The sequence below is a fragment of the Tenebrio molitor genome, chromosome 4 (genome assembly GCF_963966145.1).
Source record: "Tenebrio molitor chromosome 4, icTenMoli1.1, whole genome shotgun sequence".
NCBI classification, from domain to species: Eukaryota; Metazoa; Arthropoda; class Insecta; order Coleoptera; family Tenebrionidae; genus Tenebrio; species Tenebrio molitor.
The window spans coordinates 3,064,076-3,091,624 of record NC_091049.1 but is presented as its reverse complement, the minus strand read 5'-3'; the positions used below and the strand labels follow the sequence as shown (position 1 = coordinate 3,091,624).

The 27,549-nt window shown below is 43.3% G+C and overlaps 5 protein-coding genes across 12 annotated transcripts in view; 3 read left to right on the top strand and 2 right to left on the bottom strand.

The window, feature by feature from the left end:
* The window catches only part of Cngl (Cyclic nucleotide-gated ion channel-like), a 90,445-nt gene extending 77,625 nt beyond the window's left edge, over window positions 1–12,820 (top strand). For 3 of the 4 annotated variants that reach the window (XM_069046030.1, XM_069046027.1, XM_069046029.1), the window contains 10 exons: window positions 396–462; window positions 518–1,192; window positions 1,251–1,381; window positions 1,438–1,521; window positions 1,784–1,842; window positions 1,916–2,010; window positions 9,896–10,296; window positions 10,350–11,129; window positions 11,182–11,457; window positions 11,515–12,820. In XM_069046030.1, the coding sequence (XP_068902131.1) occupies window positions 396–462; window positions 518–1,192; window positions 1,251–1,381; window positions 1,438–1,521; window positions 1,784–1,842; window positions 1,916–2,010; window positions 9,896–10,296; window positions 10,350–11,129; window positions 11,182–11,457; window positions 11,515–12,679 (3,733 nt within the window). In that variant the 3' untranslated portion in view covers window positions 12,680–12,820. The remainder of the gene's footprint in view (window positions 1–395; window positions 463–517; window positions 1,193–1,250; window positions 1,382–1,437; window positions 1,522–1,783; window positions 1,843–1,915; window positions 2,011–9,895; window positions 10,297–10,349; window positions 11,130–11,181; window positions 11,458–11,514) is intronic. The other variant, XM_069046028.1, reaches the window with a different exon arrangement.
* Window positions 12,821–13,385: 565 nt separating this feature from the next.
* On the top strand, window positions 13,386–15,127 carry LOC138129748 (spindle assembly abnormal protein 6 homolog). The gene is made up of 6 exons (XM_069046051.1): window positions 13,386–13,617; window positions 13,669–13,832; window positions 13,879–14,497; window positions 14,548–14,691; window positions 14,738–14,939; window positions 14,991–15,127. The coding sequence occupies exons 1-6, from the start codon at window positions 13,495–13,497 to the stop codon at window positions 15,050–15,052; spliced, it is 1,314 nt and encodes a 437-aa protein (XP_068902152.1). The 5' UTR covers window positions 13,386–13,494; the 3' UTR covers window positions 15,053–15,127.
* Window positions 15,128–15,338: 211 nt separating this feature from the next.
* On the top strand, window positions 15,339–19,306 carry LOC138129740 (serine/threonine-protein phosphatase 6 regulatory ankyrin repeat subunit A-like). Its single transcript, XM_069046034.1, has 9 exons — window positions 15,339–15,500; window positions 15,549–16,771; window positions 16,825–17,221; window positions 17,301–17,708; window positions 17,756–17,969; window positions 18,021–18,108; window positions 18,162–18,391; window positions 18,447–18,612; window positions 18,662–19,306. Exons 1-9 carry the CDS (start codon window positions 15,474–15,476, stop codon window positions 18,915–18,917), a joined length of 3,009 nt encoding a protein of 1,002 aa, XP_068902135.1. The 5' UTR covers window positions 15,339–15,473; the 3' UTR covers window positions 18,918–19,306.
* A 52-nt stretch (window positions 19,307–19,358) lies between these two features.
* yrt (erythrocyte membrane protein band 4.1-like yurt) lies at window positions 19,359–26,541 on the bottom strand. Of its 5 annotated transcripts, none has more exons than XM_069046036.1 (8): window positions 26,231–26,541; window positions 25,970–26,117; window positions 25,745–25,921; window positions 21,377–22,301; window positions 21,036–21,325; window positions 20,858–20,982; window positions 20,343–20,756; window positions 19,359–20,255 (listed from the first exon to the last, which is right to left on the bottom strand). In XM_069046036.1, the coding sequence occupies exons 1-8, from the start codon at window positions 26,369–26,371 to the stop codon at window positions 20,094–20,096; spliced, it is 2,382 nt and encodes a 793-aa protein (XP_068902137.1). In that variant the 5' UTR covers window positions 26,372–26,541; the 3' UTR covers window positions 19,359–20,093. The 5 variants fall into 5 exon arrangements, with proteins under 5 accessions (XP_068902137.1, XP_068902138.1, XP_068902136.1 ...); XM_069046037.1 differs by having other exon boundaries at window positions 19,359–20,252; XM_069046035.1 differs by having other exon boundaries at window positions 19,359–20,756.
* Window positions 26,542–26,662: 121 nt separating this feature from the next.
* Window positions 26,663–27,519, bottom strand: LOC138129753 (uridine diphosphate glucose pyrophosphatase NUDT14-like). The gene has a single exon (XM_069046057.1). It carries the CDS (start codon window positions 27,368–27,370, stop codon window positions 26,750–26,752), a length of 621 nt encoding a protein of 206 aa, XP_068902158.1. The 5' UTR covers window positions 27,371–27,519; the 3' UTR covers window positions 26,663–26,749.
* Window positions 27,520–27,549: the final 30 nt, after the last annotated feature.

Below are 27,549 nucleotides of genomic sequence, written 5' to 3'. Positions count from 1 at the left end.
AATTTTTCTAGACTGTCTCTCTGTATTGTTATTTATCATAATCGGTGTGCGACGACGGATCGGGGGTGCACTACGCCCCGGACCCGTCCGATTTGTTGTAGAGTTCGTTAGGGGTTGTATTTTGCATGTTTTGTTAGTGGATCACCGAGAGGTCGACTCGAGGTGCAGACCCCCGGATGCACCCTCGAACCGGCCTCGGCCGTGCCTGTTCGTACTTTTAGGGGTTGCAAAATACAACTTGTTCGATAGAGAGATAGTTGTTCACTTCACTTCTGTCCTGAGTAAATCGTTGTGTTATTTATCAGTAACGTAAGTCTATACTCTCGATGTTTTTTGAGCATTGTGTCAGTGGTGTCCCGGTTGCGCCCTCGCTGATCGTCCTTTTCCCGTTCCAGGACGAAATCCAACCAACGATGGATGAAATTGAGGACAACGGTGCAAATTTCGTCTGCAATGCAGAAGGTAATCGATGGGAAAAGTCGAATTCCCTGTCGTTAAGCGCGTTTTCTTCCGGCAGAAACCTCCTCTGAAGCGTGAAGACTCCTTCCTGAAGCGCTTCTCCTCGCGACAGATCCCCGAGACCCAGGAGACGGTCGAGGACACCGGCAGCGAGGGCGTCGGCGGCGACTCCCATTCGGCGCCTCGGCGGCGACGTCGCCCGCGCAAGCAGCCCCGCACCGTCGTCAACCCCGACGAGAACTTCTACTTCTACTGGCTCCTGGTGCTGACCGTTTGCGTGCTTTACAACATGTGGACTTTGATCGTTCGGCAGAGCTTCCCCGAGCTCCAGACGATGGTCTCGAACTTTTGGCTGAGCTGTGATTCCCTGAGCGACCTGGTGTTCCTTCTGGACTTGTTGGTGCAGCTGAGGACCGGCTACCTGGAGCAGGGCCTCATGGTGTACGACTCCAAGAAGCTGGCCTGCCACTACTTGCGCTCGCGTGCCTTCCTCTTCGACCTGGCCGCCCTCTGCCCCCTCGACCTGCTCCAGATCCGGCTGGGGGCGCAGCCGCTCCTCCGGTGCCCCAGGTTCCTCAAGGTCTACCGCGCCGTCAACTACTACTACATGGTGGAGTCGCGCACGGTGTGGCCCAACCTGTGGCGCGTCGTCAACCTCATACACATCCTCCTCATCTTGGCCCACTGGTTCGGCTGCTTCTACTTCCTCCTCTCCGAGGCCGAAGGCTTCCAGGTAACGTACTCCTTGACAGTCAGCTCCGGGTCGCGGTTAACCTGGCCGACGTCTCCAGGGCGACTGGGTCTATCCGTACCGTCCCGGCGACTACGCCACCCTCACCAGGAAGTACCTCGGCTCGCTGTACTGGTCCACGCTGACCCTCACCACCATCGGGGACCTCCCCACGCCGGAGACGAATGCCGAGTGAGTTGAATTTTCTTTGTCGCGCTTCCCCCTCGAGTAATTTCCCGGTGGTGCAGGAAGACCAACTCGGTGGACGGCCCCCGGTCCCTGCCGCGCAGAGGTATCAAGTCTCGCCTGTTGCAGTTCAACACAAACAACGGGTACGTCCCTCCACGTACGTGTGCGTGTGTGTCTGCCGCGGCAGGACTGGAGGGCTGTTCACCCCATCCGGGAGGCTTTACGCATCACCGAATCGAACGGACGAGAGATTTAAGGCCCCGCTCACAGTTCTCGAACAGCCCAGTCCTGCCGCGGCCCGTCGTCCTCCATCGATTTGTCCTTGACAACCTGTTTTGTCTGTTCGAAAACTATGAGTGTCCCCCCCACCTTCCCCCCCATCTCAATTCGATGCTCCCGTTGCAGGTACATCTTCACCATTGTCAGCTACCTGATCGGCGTCTTCATCTTCGCCACCATTGTGGGTGAGTCCCCGTTTCTTCCTCCCGCCTCCAACAGTCTCCCCCCGCGTCTACTTCTCCTCCTTTTCGTTTGCAGGACAAGTGGGCAACGTGATAACGAACCGCAACGCCAACCGCCTGGAATTCGAACGCCTGCTGGACGGGGCGAAGACCTACATGAGGCACCACAAGGTAAAGTCCATTCAAAAAACATCTGGACTGTCAAAATCAAAATTGCATTCTACCTTAGAAATACAACCGGCAACACTGTTTGGTGAAAAATGTGTCAGGTTGTATTTGTGAGGTTATCAATTATCATTCTCTATGTCGTTTTTACAACTCAAGATTTTAGAATAAAGGAAAAGAACGGTGCCAGCGTTTTCATCTCTTCGAAACATTTTAATAGAGCATTTTTCATTTTAGCGTCAAGTAAATTATAGTCCATTTTTTTATTATAGTCCGATGAGCTTAGTCCGAATCAAGAAGTCGACATGACCTGTGTCTGCTTTCGACATTTGACAGCAGTGCATGGTTCTACCAATATTTAAAAATTTATTTAGGCAACACGAGACACATATCATAACAAATTTCAATTTTTAAGATTTTGAGTTGTGTTGTTTCGTGCTTTGTTGGTTTTTCTGCAAATTAATTCCTCCGTTTTAATTTTGTCTTTCAAAAAACCGCTCCCTTCAGAACTCTTTTGATAACTATTTACATACTTATCAACTAATAGGTCAGATATATTAAAAATTGTTGAAAACAGCACTAAACAACCACGTTTAGACTGTCTTTCTTTCTTCCTAGATTTTGTTTCGGCAACGCCATGAATTAGTTTACCCCCTTACCTGTTAACTTCCAGTCTTGCAAGTTTCAGCGCAATTCCAATATTATTTTTGCAATTTACAAATTCTGTAAATGAATCTGTCCACATGCTTTTCGTTGGCATCATACGGAGGACATTTCAAGCAAAATTAAACAAAACTATCACAAATAATGTGGTTAAAACGTAACCTAAAAATTTGACATCGCTAATGTAATAAACGTACAACTCGTGTCTTGCTCGAATCACACATGCTAAAGCGAGATGCATAGTGGGACACGCTTAATACAATACGTACAAGAATTCAATAGTTTGTTTACATTATGTTGAAAAGAGATAGCAATATGACAGTTGTTCTGCTATTTAATTGATACATCGGACTAAGCGAAATAACGTTTTTCATGTTGTGTGTAACTAGAATTTTCAAAAGTTATTTTGAATGCCTAAGGTTGGTTACTTTGAATTGAGAGATTAAATCCAAATAAATATGCCGCCAGTAACCAAAATTGATTGTGAAACGAAAAATCATCTATCACTTAGAGAGAAATTAGTCATTTGCAACTGTTACAATTAACTTGCTGCCTTACATTTTTGTTTGTTACCAGAAAGCACATAGCCTCCAACCTGACCAAATTTATGGCAACCTAGTAACGAATATCCCTAAATCCTAGGAAGTAATTTATTTTTGACACGAGAGTAGTCATTTGTTTAAATTGACATTGTCAAATAAATTGCAAAATTATTTATAAGTATATTTTGTAAAAAGGTTAAAATAGAAAGTTCAAAACAAACTAGGGTGGTTCTATTGGCGCGAGAAAAGAGGACCGTCACAAACTATTATATTATAAACCCATATCTTCAATAAAAAACGTTTCTGATTTTACCCAACTATGTAGAAAAACAGCATCTTGCATTGTGAAAATCTTATTAAAGCTGATTGATTAACCATGATGAGTGTTAGAGATACATATTTCATCCATAATATCATGGCGGAATCTGACTCAAATAGATAGGTATGGAAAGCGATTTTCAGTTTTGGTTGTTGTTTAGTTTGTTACCTGTTTTCAGTTTGTCGTGTGTCACCTTCTTTTTGTCTTTGTGTTTTTTTATAAGCTTTAGTTGCTGCATTTCGCCAAGTGTTTAAAACAATTTTAGTTCAATGATTTAAAAAGAAACATAACCTAAATATATTTTGTAACTAGATTTTGACGTGGGTACAGCCGCCCGCAAAAGAATCGAGCCTACCCTCTGCAAAGAAATAATCACCAATCCATATTTCGACAAAGGGACCGGACCACTGTCATAAAATCATAAATCTAATCTCCAACATTTTCAGACAGTTCAATATACGAGGACAGTACCATTAGTGTTTGTCCTTTATTTAAACGGGGTTGACTGACAAATGAAAAACTGTAGAGTTTTTATTGTGCATTTCAACGTTTAATAACGAGTATAATTCGGTTGTATTTTTTTTAAATTGTTATACAATGACGTTTTTCTAATTTTGACATATAAAGTGACACTTTTCAAAATTAACTGACGTTGGGAAACGTCACACTTTTCGTAACTGGTTACGAAAAGTAAAATCTTTCCTAACTGGTTAGGAAAAATTTATTGTATCATCAATTTGACACTGTCATATTTTTGTTTTTAAGCAAAATAACCGTGCCTACTTACCTACTTGATATTTTAACGCAATAATAATTTATTATTAATGAAATTCATGACTTCGTTTAACGTTTGAAGAAACTTTTTTTTGTCAAAATTAGAAAAAATCTTGTATGTAACACATTAGGAAATGCAATTTTGTGTAACTCGTGTGATTTTGCGGGATCTCGCTGCGCTCGTCCCGCAAATATTCCACTCGTTACACAAAATAACGCATTTCCTAACTGGTTACATAAATAGCTATTATTGGTTAAAAAATCGTATGATTACGAATAACAAATAAAAAAAAATTAATACGCTAAAAGATTTTCACTTATACCTAATCTCCCAAGTAAGTAGATTTATTATCGAAAAAAAATTCCAGTAATCAATCTACTTACAAGGGTTGATTCGGTAAGAAAATCGCACGACACAAAGAAAAATTTTAACAAAAATCATATAGGTATAATTTTTCTTAAATCAAAATCCCAAATTTTCTATAGGCGTCTTTGGAATGTGCTGTGTGCTGTGTCAACCGCATAAACAATAAATTATAAAATGTCTCATTCAGGTTTTGAAGATTACAGTGTTTCAAAATTATCGGGTGTTCATTTAAATTTAGTTAATTTAAATTTAAATTAATTTAAACTACAGTTGCGGACAATAAAAAACCGTACACTTTTTTTACATCGTACAATTTGGGTTTTTTTGACATTGTGATTTATGCCAAACGTCTAGAAATAGGTTAGGTGGTAAATGTTAGTTGATAGACGAATGACACTAATGATTATGATTAATAGTGACGTTAGCTGACAAATTAGAGCCTCATTTAAGCAGCTAAATATTTGGCGAATTTTGAGCAAGAGTTGTACTATTTTTTATTGTCCGCAACTGTATGTACAAAAAAATAAAAATAAAAATAGATTACCACAAAAATAAATAATAATACATAATACATATTATCAGCAAACTAAATATTCTTCCTGGTGAAATTGTGCTGATACATACAACTATTCATTTTACCCGACCCAAGACTGTAAAATCTTGCCTGGCTGAACCGGGGATTTCCGTTAGCGACAAATAATGGTTGTCTCGTTAAAATTACCTGTCTTCTGCATTCTAAAAATCTGGATTTTCGAAAATTTAGTTTTTACATTAACCGGGTGCCCCAAAATTCGCGGAACAGCTTAGCAGTACGTTGTTAAGTACTCATTAAAATATCAGGTAAAAATGTTTAAAAAAGTCAATCTTCTTTTTCCTAGAAGAAATAGACCTATTCGTGTAAATTGGGCTTTTTTGGCATGAGTGGGCTAGTTTTAAAGACCCACAACTACCAAGAAAGCACGATTTACACACGAACGAGTTGAATACAACGTTTTTTTGTTCGACGAGCCCCCTAAAGGCTCCAAATCGCTGAAAATCTTTTAAATTAGCTTGACGTTTCGTTTTGTTTATCAAAATCCGATCACACAGGAGAAAATTCTCAAATTCTGATAATATCGAACAAAAAAAATTTCTATGTATCCCAATGGTCTGCAAATGTTTCATTTATGTTGCATCCATGGATATGAGAGCAAAAAATCAAAGCCATGTTGCCTTACGTTATTTGAGGTAAAACGGACAAAAAATTACTACTTGAAAATGCTGTAAATAATAAAGAAATTAATTGCAAACCTGATCACAGTCGTTCAGAATTATTATGCCACTTGTTAGTAAAAGACAAATAGTCGAAATCTTTTTTAATATTTAAAATAAACGAGATCAAAGTTGCGTTTTTTGAGCCCCTATATCTTCAACTCTGAGTGGTACAGGATTTTTTAATTATTTTTCTCATTATTTTCTAACATGAGTTGACATTGCCCCATTGAGTTGTTCCGCAAATTTTGGGACACCCGTATATATAAAAATATCATAAAAATATTAAATATAAACTGATCTATAATAATTTACTTATAATAAATACCTAGAGACCAGGCCCGCGCTAAACCGCAAATCGATGATTTTCGGTAAGGAAAATTTTTCTGCCTGGGAATTCCATTATAAAACTTGTCACAGGTAGTTCGGGGAAGGGTTTAGTTACTTACATTTACAAATTGTTTCTTGTAGTAATTTCAGCTTAGTTCAGTGTGGTTTGCTTTGTTGAATAAAATTATGTTAAAAATCCGCTTTTGGTGCTTTTATTTTCGCTAATTAGAACACAAGTGGTGTAAGATACAAATAAGTTTCATTAAAAATTTAATGTCACATTATTCACTATTTCTGTTGCGTTTCTTTAATATTGTTCTTAATCGATTTTCGATCGTTACACATGAATTATCATTACATGGGATAAAATACTCGTAGTTAAAAAATAAATAAGACTTAGATAAAAGCAGACATTCACTATTTTGTAATCGGTATACCAAAATTTACAACTGTGTCATAAAACCCTCGATGGTATGAAAGCAAGACTCTCCCTGACAGCATTAATACGCTAGAGAACTTGTTCAAACAGTAAAAGAAACATAAGGCCTGGTTAATTTATAATACCTGTTCACGTTGGGAAGAACAGCTGTGGTGCAAATGACTGACCTGGTACTATGACAACTCATATGAAAGTTACTGCCAAATGTGTGCGATTTGCACCACTAATGTTCAATCCAAAGTGAACAGGTATCTATTACCTGACAATTATTTCAGGGTTATTAAGATTTTTATTTACGGCTGAAAATTTTATTTAAAATCTGTCTGGCCATTTTAACCCCCCCACCCCAATGTTGTTTTAGTTTTGTTTAATAAAGATACTTTACCTCTGCAAATTTACCCAGAATTTTCTTACCTATTGTAATGATCTACAGTGTGGAATAAAATGATTTACATCTAGTTACCTTTGGAATTTTTGCACATGTAAATTTTCCTGTAGCGCTCTACTTTTTTTTTTGAAGTGCCGAACTATTAGTTCTGTCAATAAATATGTCATCAATCGAATTGACAATTGTTACAATTTACTAAATTGAATTAACAAACGTTGGTGGCCACTTTCAACACTAGCTGTGACTTGCTTTTGTTAGCTCCTTTTTAATTTCAATCTCTACTTTGCATTCATATCATCCCTTCGCAATAAATCACATTTGGAATTTTGAAATATTTTGAGGTTAGGCTTTCTTTTTTTTGTAGAGCGGCATTTCGTATTTTCACAAGGGTAATGCAAAGGTAACTAGATGTAAATCATTTTATTCCACACTGTATTTTATTACGTTCATTATTACAATCATTTTGATTTTAGTTACATACATATTTACTTTTTTTATCAAGCACACCGGTTATTTCGATTGTGTATTATTTTATTAAAGATTCAACTCACATATTTAAATCAAAATTTCGTTAACGTCTATCCATCACTGTAACTCTTTCGTGATAGTTTTATGCTGAACAAAATAAATTGGTGATTATTTTTAAAGCAACTCTTTATAGTAACTAACAAATACGTTTCACATTTTTTAAAATAATGCGAATTGTGTCAATTTTTTGTAAAAATGCATAAATCGAGATTGGGAATGGCATCAACTTTGCAAATCAATGCGATGTTCAAGTCAATTGTTATATTACTTACTACTGATAATATTTTTTTTTTAATTAGCTATATACCGGGTGTCCCATCACTTGTGTCCCGTAGGAAAATGACTTTAAAACTAAATTATATTTATATGAAGGTATTATAGATGCATAAATACTGTTCACCGCCACAAAAATTGGGTATTACTTTTTTGTTAAAATTAATTACCTAGGTACAGCAGGCAAAAAACTATCACTTTAAAAATTAAATTTTGTTCAATGCAGTTCAAATTTAGTCTACGTTTTGAAAAAATGGTAGAGCAATAAAATCCGTGATTAGAATTTAATTAAAATGTTTTGATGTAAAGATATTTGGTTAAATTAATTTGGGCCGTTCTACTTTATGAAAATTTATTGCAGACAAAGATTTATGAGGGGTTCCAGTGTGTTTGACGCCATAACACAGGCAGGTACCACTGGAACCCTCTTGAATGGTCTTCGTACCATAAATTGCGGACAAGAATAATACCCACAAACTTTACTTTGTCTTCCATAAATTTTTATAAAGTAGAAGGACCCAAATTAAATTAACCAAATATCTTTACATCAAAATATTTTAATTAAATTCTAATTACGGATTTTATTTCTCTATAACTATGTCATAACGTATACTAAATTTGAACTGCATCGAACAAAATTTAATTTTTAAAGTGATAGTTTTTTGCTTGCTGTACCTAGGTAATTAATTTTAACAAAAAAGTAATATCCAATTTTTGTGGCGGTGAACAGTATTTATGCATCTATAATACCTTCATATAAATATAATTTAGTTTTAAAGTCATTTTCCTACGGGACACAAGTGATGGGACATATGTAATTCAATTTTTTTTGGAGACATGCTTTTTATTATCCGTTACAAGACAAAAAAAACACCAACACTGGATTCTATCTAGAAAATACAACCGGCAACGTTGTATGCTTATAGTTGACTTTTGACATGGGGGAAATACGTAGAAATGTTTGCTTAGGATGATGTCAATGATACCTTATGAAAACTATAAATAAAAATTCGATTTGTTGTAATCTTGTGTTATTTAAAAAATTTCATTGTTTTTGCGGCAGTTTGAAATTTTTTGGCACTCGCTTTTTGACATAATAAAGAGATCGATCAGAAGGTCTAATAAGAACTGCAAAAGCTACCCACTCGGGTGTATGGACGCTACCACCAATACTTTTTTATAATTTAAAATGGATTTTAGAACTAATGGAACGAGCAACAAAGACCTCACGCGCCAGTTTTCTAGTTCCCAAATCCGCATCCATTCTTGCATTCTAATCTTCTTCGATGGGAATTTGAAAACGTAGGAAGACTTGCTTGAAGCATAATTTGACTTGCAATTGGGTACGCAACATTTGTGACATGTTTATTTTTTCAATTACTGACATTAATTGCACAATTAATTGTCTTGTCAAAATGATTTTTCAATGAACCGCCTTTCTATGAAAGTGCCAATATTTTTGAAACTCAGGATGCTATGGAATGGCCCACTAAGAAATTTGGCAACACAGCCAGTGTCCTGGCCTGTTAAAATAGAGACCGCCTTGCTAATACATAAATATTTTTATAGTTTTACTAAACATCGGCCGTTACAAATCACATTTATTGCAATCGAATTAAATCAATAATTTTTAAATATAGAGACAGACAAACTCTAGGGATATCTAAAAAAAGAAACATTTTTAATTCAGAAGCGTCTAAGTAATGATCAAAAATGTATGAAACAACCCTCGTATACCAAACTGTCCCAAACAGTTGCAGGCTAGATTTACGAGTTTATGACAGGTGATTATTCCCTTGCAGCGGGGTAGGCTCGATTCTTTTGCGAAACATTTTTATACCCAAGTACAATCAAAACAAGCATTTTATTCAAAATTTAATTTTGACAGTCCAGGAGTTTTTCGAATTTACTTATACGAGGTTATCTCTGATGACCGATCGATTCTGATTTAATGATGTTGTTCCTGTTCCTCGCTCCTTATCGATCGTCCTTTCGACTAACGTTTAATACCGCACAGGTCCCAGGTGGGATGAAGCGGCGCGTATTAAGATGGTACGATTATTCCTGGTCCAGGGGGAGAATCCAGGGAGGAGGTGACATCAATACTGCCTTGGGCCTGCTCCCCGACAAGCTAAAAACCGAGCTGGCCCTTCACGTCAATTTGAGCGTCCTGAAAAAGGTCACGATCTTCCAAGAGTGCCAACCCGAGTTCCTCCGCGACCTGGTGCTCAAGATGAAAGCGTACATCTTCACCCCCGGAGATTCGATATGTCGCAAGGGGGAAGTCGCCCGGGAGATGTTCATCATCGCCGACGGCATCCTCGAGGTGATCAGCGAGCACGGCAAGGTCCTGACCACGATGAAAGCGGGCGACTTCTTCGGCGAGATCGGTATCTTGAACCTGGACGGCCTCAACAAGTAGGTATCGGGGGTGGTGGTAGCGAGGTGGTTTCTGATCGATTGAAACGCAGGAGGACGGCGGACGTCCGATCGGTCGGCTACTCCGAGCTGTTCTCCTTGTCCCGCGAAGACGTCCTGGCCGCCATGAAGGACTACCCCGAAGCCCAGGAGATCCTCCAGGCGCTGGGTCGCAAGCGCCTCATGGAGGTCAAAGCCTCGGCGCGGAACCCTCCCCACCACAAAGAACACCACCACGGCATCCCCCACGTCCCAGACCCCAAAGGTCTCGTCGACAAGATCAAGAACGAAGCGAAGGGCCTGAGGAACGCGCTGAAGAAATCGAGGACCCACCGGAAGTCCGACGAATCGCTCGAACTCCAACCCCTCCACGCCCCCACCAACAACAACAACAAAGGCACGCTGAAGAGGATGTCGCGGGTGAAATCCCACGACCTGAGCCAGGAGGAGAACGACAAGAAGGAGGCGGTCGCGGAACCGGTGATTTCCCCGCTTGGTGCGGGCCTGCCCCTCCTCCACAGACTCAGGTTGCTTAAAGAGAAGCAAGAGAACGAAGAGCGCGCCAAGAGCGCCACACCCCCCGTGCTGTCCCCGTCGTCTTCCAGCGTCAAGAGTCCCCCGCCCATCCCCGAGGACGTGGCTGAACCCGCGGGAGCGGGTCTGCCCTTGTTGCAGCGCATCCTCATGCTCAAGGCCAAGGAAGGGACGACCAAGGAGGAGAAGCCGAAGCTGTCGAGGACCGGTTCCGTGACGAGCAACCCGACGAGTCCCACCCCTCAGACCTCCAGAGCGTCCTTTTCGGCGAAGATCCCCAACAACAAATTGTCCTTCAGGTGAGTTGTCCAGATCGCTGCGATGATTCGACTACATTGTTGCCAATCGCAGGGAGAGACTGAAGTTGCACTCGAGCATCCCGAAGGACGCGTCATCGACAGACGTCAAAGAACCGTCCATTAGTGCAAGTGATAGTGTTAGTGAATCGGACAAGAACGAACCGCCTTGGAGCAAGTTGAAGAAGGCGGCGATCTCCCGGGACTCCTCCGATCCATCCACCAGTGCTCCTCCCTCCAGAGACAGTGTAACGACTGTTAGTGTTAGCGACCAAGTGCACCAAAAACCTAAACCTAAACTAGTAATAACGGCGAGAACGAAACAATACAGGTTAATATCGTCGACGAGCAGAACCCCGTTCCGATGTTTGTTTTCTGTGTGTTGCAGGTCGATCGACGACTTGTCACCGGAATACGGCGGCCTGCCCTTCGTCAAGAAACTGAAGATTTTAAACGAGAGGCAGAAGCTCGAAGAGCTGGAAACTGTGATGAAAACGCGTAGCTTTAGTTTAGACATTCCCGACACCGGCCAAACAGCGATCGAGATGGACACGCTGACGCGGTCCCGCTCGGAGGGCTCGAAGATGCACCACGACAAGAACCTGCTGAGCACCCCCAACGAGCTCCACTCGAGCAACGAATCGAACGAGACCCCCGAACGGAGAAACCTGCGCTCGATCCTGAAGAAGCTGTCCGAAGAGACGCAGCTCCCGCAACCCCCGGTGACGATGCCGAAGAAGATCGACTCAACCGAGTTCCGCAAGCTGATGCGAGCCCCCACGATCGAGGGGTACGCGGCGAGACACAGCAAACTGTCCAAGAGCGTCACCTTCAACAGAGACACGTTGCAGAGCCCGCCCAACAGCGCGCTCCTCATGGGGGCCCCCAGTCTCTTCTCCTTCGTCAATTCCTCCGAGAAGGGAGACGCTGCCACGGATCAAGACAACCAGATCGTGACCAACAAGACCAACAACCAGGTCAAGCTGATCAAGAACACGCTCGACGACGAACAGCAGTACTTCGCAGACATCCTCCTGGCGATCAAGCAGGTGATGAGCGCGCACCTGCAAGACCTCCAGCAGAAGTTCTACCAGCGCTTCGAGAAGCTGGAGGAGGAGGTGCGCAGCAGAGACGAGATCATCGACCAGCTCAAGTCGCACATATGCGAGCTGGAGAAGAGCGCCGAGGAGTCGACGACTGACTCCTTCGAGACTGTCGTCAGCAAAGCGGAGCAACAGTCTTGGGAGGACACCTCGCACGAGGAGGCCGAGGAGATTCACGACTTGCCCCAACACCCGCTCAGTCCCTTGCACGCCTGGAGACCCCTCCCAGAGCAAAACGTCGTCTTGGACATCGACTCCACCACCGACACCGAAGGAGATTCGTCAGAGCAGTCCGGCGAGTTCGAAAACTCGGGCAACAACTGGGAGATCGAGATGTTGGCGGCGCAGATGCGCCAAAAACGCTCACGCTCCGCAAGTCTGGACTGCACGGCCAAACCCCTGCGGAGGAGGTTCACGAGGGGAGGCAGCGCGGAAGCCAGAAATGACTGATACATACGGATCTATCGCGTCGTCATCGACGCCTACTAACCAACAAAACAAATCAATACCCTCGTCCAATCGATTTTTTTATCAACAAATTTATAAATCATATTATAAGTACTTATACAGACAACAAAAACGATTTATATTGAATTACATATCTTGCGAAAAAAGCATCAAACAGACACGTTGAGCGAGGTTATTGATCGGTTCGTGACGGGACGCCATCTTCAAAATGGCGGACGATTTCTGACGCAGTCGTGCCAAGTAAACGCTCAAGATGTATCGAAAGTATTAACACGTGCCAATGACACAGAGGCGATTATTTTTGACAACTTACCAACGGCATACCTATACAAATTTTAATATGTACGTCACATTTTACGACGACTCGCGACATTTCTGCACATATTTCTCGACCGGAAAAATGTGGGACGATAGCGCTGTAATCTTAGACAAAAAAATGCAATACTACTTACACTACACTCAATAAGTAAGAAATTAAGAAAAAATAGAGATTGACCATTTTAGAAACTGTAAAGTATTAAAAACAAATAATATGTAGATACGACAATGAAAATGATGAATAATATGAGATAGTAATAAAATTGTAAATTAATATAACATAAATTAATAATAAATCAAAAATTGACGACACCGATTGGTTCTGATTTTTTACCGACACCCAGTATCGTAAAAGTCACCAAGCCGACCAGAGTTGGCAAGCCGTCTGTCAACGATGAATTCAAATTCTGTCACATAACCTCAAACAATAATTGTGGTTTTTTTGTATTTCCAACGAAATGTTTCGTTTTGTTTGAGTAATGGCACGTCGAAACACCCACTGCATCTACGACAACAACCACAATCTGCAAATCTTCAACAAGAATGGATTTACAGAAAGCAGATGCGTCAGTATAAACGTAACAGATTTCAACGATTATATCGCAAGTATTAACTAAAAAATTACCTAAACGCGCTTAATTTGTGCGTTGCAGCACGTAAAAGTCCGCGACGTCTCCGATTTCGTCTTCAACTATACCGCACACGTAGATTTGAGACAGTTCGAGTTGATGAGAAGTGAGCAATGTTTAGACATAGATTTTGGCGAGTTCAGGACAAACTTGATTGATATGTTGCACCAGGTGCAAAAGCATGAAATGTGAGTGGTGGGACATCAATAATTTGTTAGTAAAGTCGAATTTTAGGTTTCTAAAGTGTGAAATTGATAGCAATTATGGGAAATTGATTTTTTATGGGAAATCTAAAATCAAGGCCATTATATTTCTCACAGTGGACTTGCAGATCACCAATCAAAAAGAAATATTTGATGAGATGAACAATAACATTTTAGAGTTGCAAAATATGAACAAAACTCTAGCTTCACAGTTGCAAATGTCAAAGTCTAGACTTGAGGACAAGGACAGTGAGATTGAGAAGTTTGTGATGATAAATAGAGAGCTAGAGAAGCGCTTTCTGAAAGACCTGCAGAAGCTGAGTTTTGTTTTTTCTAATAAACTGCAAGAGTGTTCATCTCTGTTGTTAAATAAAATTGTAGTACTGTCCCATAAGTTGCTTAAGTTAATTCAAGATGTTGAGATTGTGAAGGCTGAGTCACTTTTAAAGTCAGACTCGAGCACGCGTTTGCTCCAGAGCATGGAGAATCTCAGGTTGGAGTCAATAGAGACTTCAAAAGTAGTCAATGATTTAAAAAGAGAGAATTGCAATTTAAAATCTGCACAATTGAGTGATGAAAAAATGATCACTGAATTGAACAACACAATTCAGAGGCAGGATGCTGAGTTTAGGGAGTTGAGAAAACAAAGGGTAATTCATTGTGACTTGAGTGTCTTAATTTAATTTTTGAAACATGACAGGATGAGTTTGAAAAAGACGTCAAACAGGCGACAATGATCATCGCCCAAAAATCTACAGCCAATGAGGAGTTAGCAAGAGATGTGGTCAAAGCTAATCAGATGCTGGTCAATTTCAATCACTTGCTGGATACAAAAAATCAAGAGGTGAGATGAAGAAGATTGATTTGCGCTTCTATCACGGTGTTTTTAGATTGATGACTTGAAAAATTCTACAATCACAAAAGAAAGAATTATACAAGAGCAAAATCACAGATTTCATGAATTATGTAAACAGTTTGAGGAGTATAAAGCTGAATTTAACTTAGAACGATTAAATAAGATGTCACAGGATCTCTTTGCTGCAAATAAGAAAGTAGAAGAAGTGGAAAAAGTCAACAGAGAGACCACAAAGTGTAAGATTAGTGTATTTGTGTTTTGGGGATTTTTTTATTGGAAATTTTTAGTGAACGAGTTGCTGACGCGGAAGTTGGCGTCAGGCGATTTCCCGCGAAGGAATTTTCACTAATAATTCACGTTTGTAGAGTAATTTTGTAATATTATGCAAAACACTTTTCTGATTAAAGTTTTTATAAATCGAAAAGTAGTTTCTTTGGAATGTTGGCAACCATGACCATGCCTACTCTGATTTGATAATACATTAATATTGTGACGACAAAATAATTATTCATTTGTAACATATCTTTATGTAAGACATTGTATTTAGCATTTTGTTTTGTAATTGAAATAAATTTGAATATTTAGAAGATTCGTCCGGTAGTTTGATAGCTCGGACTCGCTCTCTCGTGACCGCCATTGCTGCCAACCGTTAGTTGGCGGCCGTGACATTATTTTGACGTTTGTTTTACGTAAATAAAATATTTTATTTATTAGAATGATTTAGAATCTCAATTATGATTTAATGGAACTTCTAGTCTTCAGACACGACAATGGTGATACTACAGCTTGAAGAACAGGTGAGTCCGTTGGGATTGTTGAGGTTATGTCGTAATCCATGTTATTAGCCCCCCATCGTCCAGGCGATATTCGTAGGCGGCGAACCGGAAAGAATTAAAGACCTGATCAAATTCAAACAGGATGTGAACTGTTTAGACTGCGATAAGCGGACGCCCCTGCACGCCGCCGCGTTCAAAGGCGACGCGACGATAGCCTCCGTTCTCCTATCCAACGGGGCCCGAGTCAACGCCAAAGACAGCAAATGGATAACGCCGCTGCACCGCGCCTGCTCGATCGGCTCGAGCGAGACGGTTTCCGTCCTGTTGACCTACCAGGCGGAAGTGAACGCGCGCGACAAGCTCTGGCAGACCCCGTTGCACGTGGCCGCCGGAAACGGCGCCTACGAGTGCATCGAGCAGTTGCTGAGTCACGTGCCCAATCCCAACGTGACCGACAGGGCGGGGCGGACGGCGCTGCATCACGCCGCCTACAATGGCCACACCGACAGCGCTGAGATGCTCATTTCGCGGGGCTGCATCGTCAACGCGTACGACAAGAAAGACTGTCGGCCGCTGCACTGCGCTGTACAAATGGGGCACGCCGACACCGTCGAACTGTTGCTGAAATACAAGGCGGACATCAACGCCAAAGACAGGAACCAGTACACGCCGCTGCACGTGGCGGCGGCGGGGGGGATCGATACGGTCAGTCGGATTTTGATCGGCAGTGGGGCCGACGTGAATGCGCAAAATGTCTTCGGGAACACCCCTTTGCATATAGCGTGTCTCAACGGTCACCATTTGGTATGCCAAGAGTTGATCAATTCGGGGGCTGACATCGAAGCTATGAACTATCGGGGGCAGACTCCCCTGCATATCGCTGCGGTCAGCACGTACGGGGTCGACTGTATGATGCTCTTGTTGACCCAGAAGGTCGACATCAATCGACAAAGTCTAGACGGGAGGACCCCTCTTCACATGACGGCAATTCACGGGAGGTTCACCCGGAGCAAGATTTTGATCGACAAGGGGGCCACTATCGACTGCCCCGACAAAAACGATTGCACCCCTTTGCATATCGCCGCTCGCTACGGACACGACCTCCTCACCAACACTCTGCTGTCGTACGGGGCCAACCCGTCGCAGAAGGGCTACGAAGGGCGTCTACCCCTCCACATGTGTTGCCTGGCGGGGTATGTGGAGTGTTGCAGGAAACTCCTCCAAGCTAAAGTAGATCTGAACGCGTTGGACGACTCGGGGAAGACCCCAACGCATTGCGCCGCCTACAGGGGGTAAGTGCCCGTAAATGGGAGGGTCGATCGCTGACGCTGACGCAAAATTTCAGCTCAGTGGAGTGTCTCGATTTGTTGGTGAGCAACGGCGCAGATTTCCAAATCAAGGACAACATAGGACGCCTCCCGTTGCACTACGCCGCCTCTCAAGGTCACTACCAGTGCATCTTCACTCTGGTGGGTATAGGCAGCCCCACGAACTCCGTCGACATGGAGGGGTGCACCCCTTTGCACCTGGCTTGCGGTTACGACACCGAGGGCAAGTGCATCGAGTACCTCATCCAGCACAAGGCGGACCCCTTCGTCAAAGACCGGCGGGGATTCACCCCGCTTCATTACGCAATGGCCGGGGGCAACATCGCCGGAGTGAGTCGCCTCTTGGGGGTCATCGAGAATTCGACAATTTTCCAACAGGCGGACATGCCGGACGTGACTCCGCTGCATCTAGCCGTACGTGATCTGTCAACAGTTGGCAGTGAAAATTCCCCAGAAATTTTGGTTGGTAAGATTTAGGAATGTCACTTTTCAGGCCAAACTGGGCAACATCAATGTCATGCGTGCAATATTGAGTTACTACCACGACGTCAATCTGCAAACCGAACATGGGCTAACCCCCCTGATCCTGGCGGCGCGCGAAGGCCACGTCCAGTGCGTCCACATTTTGCTCAGGTTCGGCGCCAAGGTGGCCCTCCGGGACAGCATCAACGGGATGACGGCGATCCACTACAGCGCCAAGAACGGACACTCCCCCTGTCTGACTCTCCTCTTGCACAACAGCGAAGAGAAGAACGTGATCAACATGCACGACGCCCTCAAGCGTACAGCTCTGATGCTCGCGGTCTCCGGGAATCACATAGAGTGCGTCCAGACGCTGCTCAAGTGCGGCGCCGACCCCAACGTCGTCGACGACGACCGACATTCCTGCCTGTTCCGAGCCGTAAGTCCCCAACTCGCAGGTCCCACCCGCTCAAGTACCGTTTGCAGGTGGTAACGGGCCAGAACAGCATGGTCCAGCTGTTGCTGACCAACAACGCTAAAGTCGACAGCGTGGACGTCCACGGCAAGAGCGTGCTCCATCTGGCGGCGGCGTGCGGACACTTGGTGTGTTTGCAAACGATCCTCGCCTATCTGACCGAGAAAGACATCTCGCTTTTGGACGGTCAAGAGTGCTCGGCGCTGCACTGGGCCTGCTACAACGGTCAGTACAGTTGCTTTCGCGGACTCGCCACTGATCTCATTTTCGCTTCAGGTAACGCCAACTGCGTCGAGTTTCTCCTGGAAAACAACGTCTTCGACAAGTTGGAGGGCAACCCGTTCTCGGCTGCCCACTGCTCGGCGTAATTTCGCCCGACCGGAGAGGCAAACCCCGTTTTGATTCGATTTGTTGCAGTTTCGCCGGTTCGGAACGCTGCCTGGAATTATTGTTGGTCAAATTCGGAAGCTCCATCGCCCAGCTGAAGGACTCCCGCGACCGCACGCCTCTCCACATCGCCGCCCTGCACGGCCACGTCGAGTGCGCCAAGCTGCTGATCCAGAAAGGGGGCGACGTCAGGGCTTCCGACGAGGACGGACGGACACCGCTGATCGCCGCGGCCCAATACGGACAGGCCGCTTTCGTAGGTAATCGCCAGCGCAAATCCTGTTCGCGCCGAGAGAAATGAACCGTCGATTGCAGAGTACCTGTTGGGGAGCGGCGACGTCGACAGGACCGCCCAAGACAGACAAGGCAACACCGCCCTCCACTGGGCCTGCTACCGCAAGCACAACCACATCGCTCTGTTGCTCCTAGAGAACGGCGACGACGGCGCGCTCGTCAACGCCGCCAACAACGACGGCAAAACGTGAGTCTGCACCTGTCTGTGACGCGGTTTACTCGAATATGTCCCGCAGGGCGCTTCACTTGTCGTCGCGCAACGGTCTCGTCGACGTCACCAAAGAACTCCTCCAAAAAGGGGCTTCCGTCTCGGCCGTCGACAACGAGGGTCTGACTCCGGCGCTGTGCTGCGCCCCCAACATCAACGTGGCCCAGTGCTTGGCCCTGATACTGCAGAATCTCCCCGAATCGAATGTACAATCCAAAGACACCTACACGTGCCAGTACAACAGTAACGCAGCCTTAAATTTTCATATACACTACGAGCAATGAACAACGGGGCGCACCCCGTATAGCCAATTAAGAATATCGTTAACCGTAACCGAAATACAGGTTTCTGGATTTGTGATATGACAGTTTTGTACAGTCACAAGCTGCTTTAATAACTCATCCTCGGTGATAATTTTAGCTTTTTATAACGTAATTTAGGATTTTTTACCGATTCGATGTCATTACCAATGATGCTGCTGTCAAGGTGCTATTTTACTATTACTTCAAAACGGTCGGTGGCAATTGTTTGTACTTATTTAACTCTCATCCATAACACAGCTAGTCGCTTTTTGTTTTATTACCGTTAGACAAAGTGTTCAGATAACAGTTCTGGTATGACAAGTAGTATTTATTATTTTGATCCGAGTTTTTAATAAAAGTTTTAAAATGTACGGTGTTGTTGTTGATGTTTCTGCGAAGGATTCGAAGGTAGACACACCAACCTAACATGTATAAATATTTATTTGAATCATAAAGACAATATAATTTCAAAAAGGGGACGGAGTGGTCGTAAATCGTATAAAAAAGGACTCTCTCTTTCATTCTCTAAAATAAAAACTGATGGCACTTTTATAAAATTTCGTCTCGATTGTAAAAAAATTGGTCCTCGAGTTAAAGTTCATTCAAAAATCAAAAAACCACCAACGTCGCATTTTCCTCGATAATTACTATCGGCAACTTTTGAGGTTAAATGTTTGTTAAGTGTCTTGTTTTTCTGGGCATGTTTAAGTAAAAATAATAAGAATCAATAAATAAATGAAACGTGCTGCTAATAAAACAATATGAACGAAATTCAAAGCAATTGAATTTTATTTTGAATCAAATAAATGTCATAATTTATAGTTACCAACATAGGATGAAAAAATATCTACCTAGGGTTTTTTAAATTTTACCAACCTAAAGCAACAGGTGGTGGTTTTTTGATTTTTTCGAATGGATTTTAGTTAATGGAAATGTGTGAAATACTGAGAAGGCACAGTCTACGAAAATGGAATTAGTGCTAAAATGCATGATTAAAAAAAAAATAATTAAAAACATCTAACCTAATAAAAATCAATCGTAGAACCTCGTTATATACAAAATAATAATAATATTAATAAAAACATATTTTAAGTACTTAAAATATTGCGAGAGGCTTTTTTATCACATTGTATAACAGAGAAAAGCACCAGGTCCGTTTTAGAGCTGCGTCGTGATGACCGACTTACGGATGATGGTCGTTTCGGTCGTGTTCACCTTCGAGACCGGCGACGAAACGACCTCCTGCGACACCAACCACGGTGACAGTTTGCTCAAGGAGGGTGTAACGGTGGTGGGCGACAACTTGTCCTCGTCGACCTGCTGCAGAAACACAACCGAACGTGATCCCGACTCGAGCGCGACCGACCGACACTTAGCCAAAAACATGCACAAGCGCCACCTACTGACCTTGTTCGAACCGTCCGCCTCCGACCCGTTGTCGTCGACCCTCTCCTCCTCGTTCCTAAACGGGTTGTTGGCCAGGAAGAAGGGATTGGGAGGGCCTTGGAAGGGATTGGTGCTTTCCGGCGTGTAGGTCGCGAACGGATTCGAGTTGTTCGTCGAGACGCTCGACTCGCCGTCGCTGACCTGCGAGTCGGTCGTGCTCAACAGGCTGAGCGGCTGTTTGTCGCCGGTGTTCAACATGACCTTCTCCAGCTTGCCGCTGTCGTTGTGGCCGAAGAAGGTCACGGTGACGGGGGTGGCGCACCGCTTCCGGTCGGTCAGCTCGTTGTCGAGCTTGGGGGATTTCAGCACGGAATTCGTGATGACGGGGTTGGTGTTAGTGGGACCGGTCACGGACAGGGTCAGTTTGTCGCCACCCTGTTACGGGACAAGCGGGGGAGAAAAACAAAACCACGCATTAGACAAGCAGACGGACACATCAAGCCGAACAAACAAGCGAGTCGAGATCGGGCACTCACCACTGAGACGAACGTCGCCGCGTTCAGCGAGTTCAGGTTGGCCTCGTCGTTGTTCGCCGCCGCCACGAACATCTGGTTCGTCAGCTTGGTGACCACGGACGAACCCAGCTCCTCCTCCAGTTTGGCTGCAACGAACAAACGCTCGACGATGTTTCGTCTTCACCGGCGCGCGACTCACCTTTGAGTATGTTACATTTGATTTGTCCCGGGGGCAGCGGCTTCGCCGTATTCGAGTACTTGGCGATGTTGTTCGGGATCTCCGCCGGGAGGGCTTTCGTCTCCTCGTCTTTCGTATCCCTGTTGATCTCGTTCCTCGCCTCGTCCCTCTGTATCCCGCTGAAGGCCTCTTTGGCCAAACTCTTCAGCAGGAAGTCGAGCTGGCTGTCGGTATTCGACGGCGTCGGACTGGTCGGGGTCGTGGCTTTCCTCTTCAGCGTCCCGTTTTTGCTGCCGGTCGACAAGACGGGGCTGAAACCAACACGCGTTTATTCTCTCTCCCTTGCATCGCCACTGACTCACCTGTAGGACGAGCTGCACCCCACCGACCCCTTCCCGAACGAATTCTGCCCCACCGACCCTTTCCCGAAGCTGCTCTGGCTCGCGAGTCCCAAGGATTCCGGCCCCGCGTTCGCTTTCGCGGCCGCCTCCTCGTTGACCTTGCAGTACAACGGGTCGTTCTCCGTCGTCGTGGTCGCGTTCGATTTGGTCGATCGTTCGCTGCACCGGCTCGAACTCGGCTGTATCGTCTCCGCGGCGTTCTTCTCCGGCTCGCCGGTCTGCTGCAGCTTCTGTCTCTCTCGCAGCACGTGACTCTGCCTCCTTCCGTACCTCTGACTGGGCCTCCTCTCCAGCTGGACGCTCCGCCGAGGCTTGTTGTGGTGCGTGCTCTGGTACTCCGTCCTGCCCGAATACCTGAACCTGGAGCCCATCCTGAAGAAGTTCTGTCTGGCGGAGGGTCCCTTGACCGGGGCTCGCAACCGGAAAAAGGCGTGGTGCTCGATGGCGCACTTCCACAGGTGCTTGCACGCCTTCTCGTTGTGCAAACGGAAGACGAACGTGTGCTCTTGTTCGCGGCCTTGGTCGTCGTCCTCGACGACGACCAAGGTGAGTTTCTTCTTCTTGAAGTTGAGCTTTCCGATTTTGGGCCAGAAGAACAGACCGATCTTTTGGAGGCCCTCGAAGACCAGGATTCCGGTGGGGGTCAGGCCCAGTCGGTACTCCATGCCGTCTTTGCCGAGGACGGTGTGCATGTCCACGCCGTACATTTCCAACCATTTCGCCTTGTTCAAGTAGCTGAGTTCGGCTTGGGCGGGCGTCAGGCCGCGGAGCTTCTTGAATTCCTCCAGGATCTCGATCTCCAGCTCTTCCGTTTGGTTCGGGACGAAGCGGAACTCGGAGACGGTGGCGGCGGTGTGCTGGGTCTCGTCGTAGTCGCCCAGCTCGGCTGATCCATCAAACAAAGCAATTATAATAATAAACAAATTCATTACATACATTCTTTTCTTTTTCTTATTATCTATTCCAGTAACGATCAAACATCAGTTGAGCTGAGAATTTTAATTTGCTCTCGATCTCTTTCATTTTTTTAATTCACTTTCCGTCCGTCAAAAATGCAAATGTCGTTTTATAAATTACCATCATTGAAAGAAAAAATAATTGATACCTTGACGAGGCCAATGTACGAAGAGGATCTGAACACTTAACAAATACAAAATTGTTTGTTATTATCAACACCAGCGTTATGCTACACTGAAAAAAATTTCAACTCGGTTATGTGTACGAAGTAATTATTTTTCGGTCAACCTACTGTTTAACAAACACTCTATATATTTCAACGGCTATACAGGGTGATTTATAATAGGTGTAAAAAACTTTTTTTGTTCGACACTGTCAGAATTTGAGAATTTTCTCCTGTGTGAACGCATTTTGATAAATTTGACAACTTGTCAAAACGAAACGTCAAGCTAATTTTAAAGATTTTTAGCGATTTGGAGCCTTTAAGGGGCTCGTCGAACAAAAAAACGTTGTATTCAACTCGTTCTTGTGTAATTTGGGCTTTTTTTGGCACTCGTGGACCTTTAAAACTCTCGTTTCACTCGAGTTTTAAACTGGTCCACTCATGCCAAAAAAAGCCAAAATTACACACGAACTCGTTAAATAAATAACTATGACATCGTGTTCAGGAAGTCATTTTAAGAAAAAAATGTTACATAAATATAGGTCCTATTCTGTTTAGAGAACTACAGTCGCGAGCAATAAATTTTGGTCGTCAAGGTCATTCTTTGACACAATCGAAAATACTCCATTGTAAAACAGTCGTAAATATCATAACCTATCATTATGTTGTTGTATGACATTGTCATTTTGTTCTCATTTTTTTGCCACTTTGTTGACATGGGCATAACTAGGCAGGGAATTTTTTTTAAATCTGTGGCAATCTAACCAAATTTTGAAATGACATTGACGACCAAAATTTATTGCTCGCGACAGTTCATCAGATTTAAATTTTATTGAAATAATTATCAAAAAGCAAGTTTAAAAAATAGATTACTAGAAAAATAAATTACTATAAAAAATATTGCCTATAACAGTTGTTAAAAATATTTTTCTTAAAATGACTTCCGGAACACGATGTCAAAATTTTTCACGCCTATTATAAATCACCCTGTATTTAGAATGGAATGACGATCCAGAAAAAAATATTTTCGAGCAATTTTTGAAAATACAAATAAATCGTGAAGAAAAGCTTAAAAAGAAATGTGCCACTTAACAACCCGAAGTTGGTTAGCATACTTACCAACGAAACAAAAAAGCAACGATATCTTTGACACACTTCACATAATCGCCGCATTAAACGATGTAACCATTTGTTTTTTTAAACCTTTCATTTTTCGAAAAAAAAAAAATTAAATGACGTCAACTTTCTAATTATTTTCTAGTTTGAGATTAAGTAATCAACAGTTTTTTTTCCACTTAAATTTATTATTTTACGATAAATTTTGTTGCTTTGAATTTAACTTTTTGTTTACTTTTTCATTTATTTTTTATTCCTCTAAAAGTGCAACTAATTTATTCATAAAGTCTATTCAAAAATCAAAAAACCACCACCTGTTGCTTTAGGTTGGTAAAATTTAAAAAACCCTAGGTAGATATTTTTTCATACCTACTATGTTGGTAACTATAAATTATGACATATATTTGACTGAAAATAAAATTCAATTGCTTTGAATTTCGTTCATATTGTTTTATTAGCAGCACGTTTCATTTATTTATTGATTCTTATTATTTTTACTTAAACATGTCCAGAAAAACAAGACACAATAAACATTCAACCTCAAAATTACAAGTCTCACCAAATTTTACACTAGACAGCGTTGCCGATAGTAATTATCGAGGAAAATGCGACTTTGGTGGTTTTTTGATTTTTGAATAGATTTTACCTTAATCGTCGGTTATTCAGCAAACAAACAGTTGCGTGATTATTTCTTTTGTAATAGTTTTGTTTAGAACCAACCAACGAGTGTTCCCACTTTCCTTGGTGCTAATGATGGTTTTTATTTTAATTAATGACGTAATTTACAAAGTGAGGTTAAATACGTGAATGAAATGTCAATGGTCAAAGCATACGACTAAAACGTCGACCTGCGTTTGTAAGAGAGAAACGCACGGTTCGCTTGATTACGTATTATTTTTCTGAACGCTCGTTACCTTCAGGGCTGACGTTTTTCACGAAAAATAAATTAACATCTTTGAGAGAAAAGTTCCCGAAAATCTTTTACTTGAAGAAGTCACAAATATGTAAAACAAAACAACAATAGTAGAATTATTTTGGATTAGAAATGCTTACAAAATGTGCTACCATTTGACAAACTGGAGTTGGTTAGCATACTGGAGAAACAAAAATGCAAAAAGATCTTCCACAAACTTACAATAATCGCCGTGGAGGATCAAATAACCATTCGAAAATCGTTATGTCCAAATTTTTACTTGAAAGATTCGTTACTTCTGTTTCTTTTTTGTTGTTCTCTGTAATCAATCACTCAACTTTATTTAAGCAAACAACCGACTTAAGTCACTTTACGGACGACTAAACTAAAGCAATTTCGATCAAAACGAGATGCCACTCATCATTTTTAACTACCTTTTATGCAAAAACAGGTTATCCCGATAAGCCAGAGTTGGATTTCATATTTCAGCCGGGAAATTTGCATATTTCCTAGATAAAATAACAAAACCTTTAAGTTTGCTCCGATTTGCATTTCAAAGAAAGACACAACGACCTCGAAAGTGCCGCCTGTAAATTATTCAACTCTTGAACTTTAATATTATGTCGTTGTAGGAGAAAGAAATGTTTCTTTAGTGAAGCAATTCCAAAATGGAAAATTTCAATGCTGGGGCCAGAGCTTACAAAACACCAATTTCTCACGCCATTAAATCACAACTAGACCGTCTCATGTTGATTCCTTCATTTGCATATTTTATTATAATTTTTTACCACGCGCTATTTTTATCTTCATTATGTAACATCCACTTTCCGTTAATTTTTTTTTTTCAAATTTTTTTCTTCAGTCTTGTTTACAAACAACTTACTGATGACAATATTATTTCTACCAACAACGTGGGACCTAATACAGGATCTGCAGATCAAATTCTCATGTGAATTGTTCCCATTTTTTAAATTTTTAAGTGTCGAAGTACCCAAGTTCATTTACCGCTGAAACCGAATAAATTGAACGGAAGCTACGCCCTCAACATTATTCTATCACTTGCGATTACTTAGTCCTTGCTGATATCAGCGCGCATATGTAAATGTCATTCAAATTAACCGGTGACGGCATTAATGAGCACTTATCGCCCCCATTTAAAAAAACCGTCAGTGGGACTTACACTGCAGAGCGAGCGCCGCCAATTCCACATCGATTTGATGGGGGCACTCCAACTTTCCCTCCAAAATGTCCAACTTGAGCTGCAAAAAAAACTGGTACCGCGTCAACTCCTCCCTGAGATTGTTGGGCTCAGATGAATAGAACTTCACTTTGAGCCTCAACGTGTACGGGGGCCCGACTGCAACGAAAAATTGAAAATCGTGCCTGAACGAGTTCTATTCGTTACTTTTGATTTGTTTCTTGATGGACTTGGTGGGGTCCAGCCAGTGCTTGACGTGGTTGACGTCAGTGTACTGCAGCCCGAAATAGTCCTTCTCAATCAGGTCCAGCGAGTAGAAGACTTGCTCGTACAAGTCCCTGGCCTCGGCCTTTTTCTGCAACAATTAACGGGACGCACCGGTGGGAATTAGAAAGTCGAGATCTAATCGCACTTCCCAGTATTGTTGAAATTTGGGGCATCGCCCACGGGGTCGGGAAAGGGACTCACCGAGAGCTCCACCGACAGGTCCGTGCCGTCCAGGAGGATCACTCTGCATTGGATCAGGTTCTTGTTGGAGATTTTCGTGGGTTTTGTGTCGTTGGTGCGGGTGTTTGTTCGGTTTTTTCGGCCGCTCAAAAACCGAAACATCCTGTATGGTGGATTTGTACTTTCAGGCACTGACGCACGTTTCGCTATTTCCGCACCCGCATGGGTTAGACTTGGCCGGCAATTACGCTCAATTAACGATTTTAACTGTCCTCACGCACGCACCAAATGGCCGCCATTACACCCACCACTGACGAAACAAACGCTAGAAGACTGACAGCTAGCCACCGCCGCCTCTGCAGTCTGCAACAAGTGCAGAGAGAGCGAGAACAGCTGGTTACATTAAGTGGGAGAGAGACGCGACAACAATACCATCAAAGTAAACAAACTAGATGAATCAATATTTATTTATTTTTTAATTTGTTTATTTGGGAATGGTTCGATTCATCGCTCTGTACACGAGATCCGTCGACCCTCGGCCTAGACCTTGCGTTTGTTGTACAGGAACCAGTGGAGTCCGTACATGAAGTTCATGGGGCTGTTCACATAGCTCTGTCGGGCATACTCCACCACCTTCTCCACCGGCATCTCTATCACGTCGATGATCTCGTCGTCGACTCCACCCCCTTTCGTCACCCTCATCTCGTCCGTAACCTCGCAGTAGAACAGCGTGGACCTTGCCCCTGTGGTCTCAGTCAAATTTTTGAAAGTCCCCACTTTCTCCAGTTTCTCGAGGGGGACGTCGTAACCGCACTCCTCCAAGATCTCCTCCCGTGCTATCTGTTCGGTCGACGCGTTTTTGTCCTCCAATCCTGCACAGAACTCTAGCGTGATCCCCAATTTGGGAGGATACTTCACCGTATCAATCGCTCCCTTTCGGTCTTGTTCTGGAATACAACTCAAGTAAGCGGACGGTCTAAACTGCCTAACTAAGGTGAGTACGTTTTGGGTCTTGTTGTACACGATGATCAGGACTCCGTTTCTCTCGGCGAAGATTCCACGTTCCAAGGTTTTGCCGTTCTGGGTGTAGCGCATCGTGCAAGGAGTCGTGTAGATCGTGGGGATGTAGTCGGTCACGTACACGTCTGTTATGTTCTCCATTTTAATCGACTTGGAGCGGATCGTTGCTGGTTGCACTTGACGGACTGCACTGAATCATCAAAACAAAAAAGTGAGGTTAGGTGGTGACGTGTCGATTTTTTTTTAATTTTATGGATTTTTGGGGTTCCCGGTGTTGTTTCAGCCTCGTGCGGTACCGAAAGGGGGTTCAGGTTTGCTCG